Here is a 5,473-nt window from a genome sequence, read left to right on the forward strand (position 1 = left end):
GGGGTCCCAGGACTTTGTAAGGGGCCAGATGCAGGCAAGCAGCGAGGATGCTGCCCGCAGCGCCCCCGGCGGCCGTCAGTGGTACAGCGGGGGCGGCGCCCAGCGGTACCCCTGATGTCACACTGCTGCTTTGTTACATGGAATGCGCATCCACCTATAACCTTGGACCTCAGCGCAGGGGCCTCAGAGACTTTCTGCGCTCTTTGCCTTCAGCCTTTGAGAAATGCTCGACACGTGCGTGCCTAAACTTAAGAACTGGAGGCGTTGGATCCGACCCTTAGTGCTGACCCTCTATCTGCTGGCCGTGGTCGTGACCATCCCCCTGGGTGTGTGGCACCTGCAGAAGCTGGAAGTCAGTATCCACACCAAGGCGTGGTTTATCGCCGGGATCTTCGTGCTGTTCACCATCCCCGTGACCTTCTGGGAGATTCTGCAGCACTTGGTGCACTACACGAGGCCCGAGCTTCAGAAACCCATCATGAGGATCCTCTGGATGGTGCCCGTGTACAGCATAGACAGCTGGGTGGCTCTTAAGTATCCGTCCATCGCCATCTACGTGGACACCATGCGGGAGTGTTACGAAGCGTATGTCCTCTACAACTTTATGAACTTCCTATTCAACTACTTGAAGAGCCAGTACCCCAACCTGGAAGCTATGATGCAAGGCAAAGAGAAGACGCAGCCCCCCATACCCTTCTGCTGCTGCCCGCCCTGCCCCGTGGGAGAGGTGTTGCTGTACCGGTGCAAGCTGGGAGTGCTGCAGTACATCGTCATCAGACTGATCACCACCTACGCCGCCGTGATCTGTGAGATATTCAAGGTGTACAGTGAAGGAACCTTCAGCTTGCACAGAGCCTGGATGTATTTGGTCATCATCAACAACGTGTCCCAGTTCTTTGCCATGTATAGCCTCCTGATATTTCATAAAGCCCTGAAAGAGGAGCTGAGGCCCATCCAGGCAATAGGAAAGTTCCTTTGTGTGAAGCTTGTCGTTTTTGTCACATTCTGGCAAGCAGTGTTGATTGCTTTGCTGGTGAAATTTGGTGTAATTTCCCAGAACTCCACCTGGGAGTGGCAGACAGAAGAGACAGTGGCCACGGGGCTGCAGGACTTTATCATCTGCATAGAAATGTTCATTGCCGCCATAGTCCACCACTACACCTTCTCTTATGCCCCTTATATGGGAGACGAAGAACGAGGAACATGTTGCTCTTTGTTCCTAGAAATATGGGATGTCTCTGACATCAAAAGTGACATTTCTAAGCAGGCGAAGAACATTAGCAAAACGTTAAGGGGGAAACCAAAAACTAAAAATGTTCCAATGGACGAAGATGAGCAATTCAACCTGTTGTCTTCATCACCAGACACTTCAGTCACTTCTTCCACATCACTGCCACACATTGGTAGTCACCAAGAGCTTGAAGAAGTCCTGGTAGAATAGAATGTGCCTAGTACAGTTACATATACGTAAGTCATGTAAAATGACACACAAGAACACATGGAAGAAGCTGAGACTTCAGAATCCATAATCCATAATCCATCATCCAGTGCTGTACTCCTCAATACTTTTTATTTCTCTGTGTTCCTCTTTCTTCCCTTCTTCATTTCCTCCTACTGTACTCCCCTGTCCCTTTCTCCTTTTTATTTTATTCTTTTTCCTCCCTCCCATCCTAGAGCAATGCAGAGGACCATCGCTTGGACAGCCAATCTATGGAGAAGACATCAGACATAAGGACGGTCGGTCCAGGTACAAGTTCCAGTTCTGCACAGACTCATTAGGCTCACCTTGACCTGCCTCCAGTGAGGCTCCCACACTCCCACAGGCAGACAGGGAGTGTCCCAGTGTCTGCCCACAGGAACTGAGGGGGGGGGTTTCTTTCATTCTTTTCCTCCTTCCTTCCTTCCCTCCCTCCTTCCCTCCCTCCTTCCCTCCCTCCCTCCCTCCCTCCCTCCCTCCCTCCTTCCCTCCCTTCCTCCCTCCCTGGGTCCCCTCCTCCTATCCTTCCTTTGTTCCTTCCTTCTTCCCTCCCTCCCTCCCTCCCTCCCCTCCTTCACTCCTTCCCTCAGTCCTTCCCTCCCTTCCTCCCTCCCTCCGTCCTTCCCTCCTTCCCTCCCTCCCTCCCGCCCTGCCTCGCTACGTCCCCACCTACTATCCTTCCTTTGTTCGTTCCTTCCCTCCCTCCTTCCCTCCATCCTTGGCTCCCTCCTTCCCTCCCGTCCTTCCCTCCCTCCTTCCCTCCCTTCCTCTCTCCCTCCCTCCCTTCCTCCCTCCTTCCCTCCTTCCCTCCCTCCCTCCCTCCCTTCCTTCCTTCCTTCCTTCCTTCCTTCCTTCCTTCCTTCCTTCCTCCCTCCCTCCCTCCCTCCCTCTTCCCTTCCCTTCCCTTCCCTTCCTTCCTTCCTTCCTTCCTTCCTTCCTTCCTTCCTTCCTTCCCTCCCTCCTCTTCCTCCTCCCCCTTCCTTCCTTCCTTCTCCTTCATACCATCTTTCTTTTCTATTTCTTTCTCTTGTTTTCTTCCTTTATTTTTTCTTATTCCTCTGTCCCTTTCTCTCCTTCCCTCTTCCTACGTCCTTCATCTTTCTCTTTTACTTCCTTCTTCTCTTTTTCCTTTCTCCCTTTCCTTTTTGCTCTCTCTACACCTTCCTACCTCTGTTCTTAACTCTTTCCTTCTTTCTCTTCCATTTCTTTCTTTCCTTACTTCCTTCATTCCTTCCTTCCATCCTCGTTTCTTTTTCTTCCTTTTATTTTTCTTCCTTTCTTTCTTCACTCATTTATTCCCTCCTCCCTCACTTCCTCCCCATTTCTTTTTCTTTCTTTTGTTTCTTTTATTCTATTTTATTTCTTCCTTTATTTCTCTACCTTCCTTTTTCTTCCATTCTTCATTCCCTCCTACCATACTCCCCTCTCCATTTACCCCCTTTTTTTAATACGTTCGTTCTTTTTTCTTCCTTCCATCCGATTTCTTTCTTTCCCTCCCTTCCTTCAGTCCTGGAATCCTCCAGTTTTCTTCTTCTTTCCTTCCTTCTGGATTTTCTTCCTTCCTTCCTTCCTTCCTTCCTTCCTTCCTTCCTTCCTTCCTTCTTCTCCTCTTCCTTCCATTCTTTCCTTTCTTACTTTTGATACTTGCTTCTTTTGGTTTTTCTTTCCCTTATTTCTAACTTTCTTTCTTTGATTTCTTTCTTTCATTCTTCCTTATTCCCTTCTCCTTCAATTCTGTCTTCTTTTAGCCTTTCCTCCCACCATTCTTTTCCTTCTTCTTTTTCACCAATTCTATCCTTTTTTTATCTTCTTTTCTCAGGGCTTACTCCACAGTCCCCGCTTAGGGAACACTCCTATTGGTGATTAGGGGACCACATAAATTGCCAGGGATCCAATCTGGGTTGGCTGTGTAGAAAACAAATGCCCTACTGTAATAATAGTACAGGCCCTCCCGTTGATCATCGATTTGCTCGAGCGGGTCCAGTAACGTCTCCATTGGAGACTTTGTTGTTACTGTGTCTGGCATATCGAATACTCTCGGTAGCTTGCCGGGCTCTCCGAGAGGGGCGGAGGAATCGAACTCAGGTCGGCCATGTTGGCTGCATGCAAGGCAAACGCCCTACCCGCTGTGCTATCGCTCCAGCGTAATAATAGTAATAATAGTACAGCAGGTGGGAAATTTTCCCTGAACAAGACCGCCCTGGCTTAGATCTGCAGTATCCTGTATGGTGCCCCGAGAACTGCCAAGAGTAATTAGAGTGCCAGGAGTAACCCATGAGCATTGCCAGTGTGACCCAAAGAGCTAAAGAATGGCAAATGCCATACCTGCTGCACTCTCATTAGCAAGAAAGCGGTGGTGGGTTTGGGAGAATTGTATGAAATATTTGCACCTAAAACTCAGAAGATTGAAAGTTAGTTTCTTGTACAGAAAAATAAATGGTTCCAGGTCCTTCCCTAGATGTCCAGGCCTCACCTTTACTTGTGAATGATAACCATGTCCTGTCCCTGACACTTTCTGGACCCGTGGACGACTTCCCTGTCCTGTCCCAAGCTGTCTACTTGCCCCCCCACGAACAATGCCTGGGTCCTGTCCCTGCGTTGCTCTCTATCTCATCTAAGCTTTCCTCTGTCTCCAGCACAGCTGCCCAGGCAGATTAGATCCTATGTTCTGTACCATCAAATGGGCTTCACAGCTCTATCCCAGCAGTTCCTGTCATGCAGTCCTTGCTTTCCTACTCTCTGGCCATGTTCATGTGTGTGTGTGTGAGAGTCCTGTGCTCAGTGCCTTGTCACTACAGGGCATCTTGAGCCCTGCCTGGGTCTGAGCCCCATGTCTAGGAAAGACCTGATCCATGGAGAGAGGAGAGAGTCCAGAGAATGTGTGCTCAGAGACAGAGGGAGGGGGGCTTCCTTTTATCTACTGCCGAGTCTCACCCCAAGCCATCCTATTCTACGTTCTGATTGCCTGGTCCATAGGCAGAGATTGAAAGTGACCTAGCACTCTACACCTCAGCTTCTACTGAAGAATTCCCCTAAATTATTAATTTATCCCCTAAAGCATTAACTCCTAATGTCAGGAGTGATTAACCTAAATTTATTTTAGGGATTGGGCCAAAGGCCCATCTTCTGAAATGACTTCTTGTTGACATGTGGATGCTGGTCTTTCTTTGGACCCCTAGGATACAACTCCTGTTCCCTAACTGGAGCTCTGGTGAAGCTGTGGTTAGTTTCTATGATGGTGGTCGAATGATCATTGGGGTTTCAAGACTCTAGTGTGACAGACATGGTTAGACATGTGGCAACTAAATCCCATTTCACTAAAACCAAAGAACATTAGAGCAAATATTCTCATATTAAGAAATAGAAAATATAAAGTACTCCCTTGCCCTTATAGAAAGACATAGAACTATTTCCAAGAGAAGAAAACAATTATTAACCTTGAAAATATATATCTATTTTGTAGATGCTGTGCTTCAAACTTCTTGTCCCTGTGGTTTGCAGTGTTGGATTCTAGAGCAACTATTTCTGGGACCTAGGACTTGGTGGGTAGTCCTGTAACCAGTGCTTGTTATTATCATGGACGGGGTCTCTGCAGAAGTTTCTCCTATTTGGACATTCACTTTTCCAGTGCCCGTCCTGATGGCAGAAATGGCATATCCCTTTTGAGTTTCTGTTGAAGTCCTCAAATGCAAAACCACTCTTGGGCTCTATTTCTTCCTGTGCCCTCTTGTTCTCTGTTGCAATAGATTGCCAAAGCCCCTTTCAATAGTTCTCCAAGGACAACCTCCAGACCCACACCTATCTTCTGAAACTTTCTCCGTATATCTGGGGCAGCCTGCAGAAACATTTTTTTCCATAAGATTAGTTCACCTTGCATAGGATTTAGGTAGTGTATTTTCTAATTGCTTCCCTGACACTCTAAAGATATTGTGGGTGTTTTCTCTGGTTCCTGCTCAATAATGATCAACAAAGCATAATTAAGGGGTCAGTCTCTGC

General features: G+C 47.9%; 1 protein-coding gene across 1 annotated transcript; it reads left to right on the plus strand.

The window, feature by feature from the left end:
- The first annotated feature begins 223 nt into the window (after window positions 1–223).
- Window positions 224–1,441, plus strand: LOC130017465 (transmembrane protein 184C-like). Its single transcript, XM_056108169.1, has one exon. It carries the CDS (start codon window positions 224–226, stop codon window positions 1,439–1,441), a length of 1,218 nt encoding a protein of 405 aa, XP_055964144.1.
- The last annotated feature ends 4,032 nt before the right edge of the window (window positions 1,442–5,473 follow it).

The sequence above is a fragment of the Sorex fumeus genome, unplaced genomic scaffold (assembly GCF_029834395.1).
Source record: "Sorex fumeus unplaced genomic scaffold, SorFum_2.1 ptg000197l, whole genome shotgun sequence".
Lineage (NCBI taxonomy): Eukaryota > Metazoa > Chordata > Mammalia > Eulipotyphla > Soricidae > Sorex > Sorex fumeus.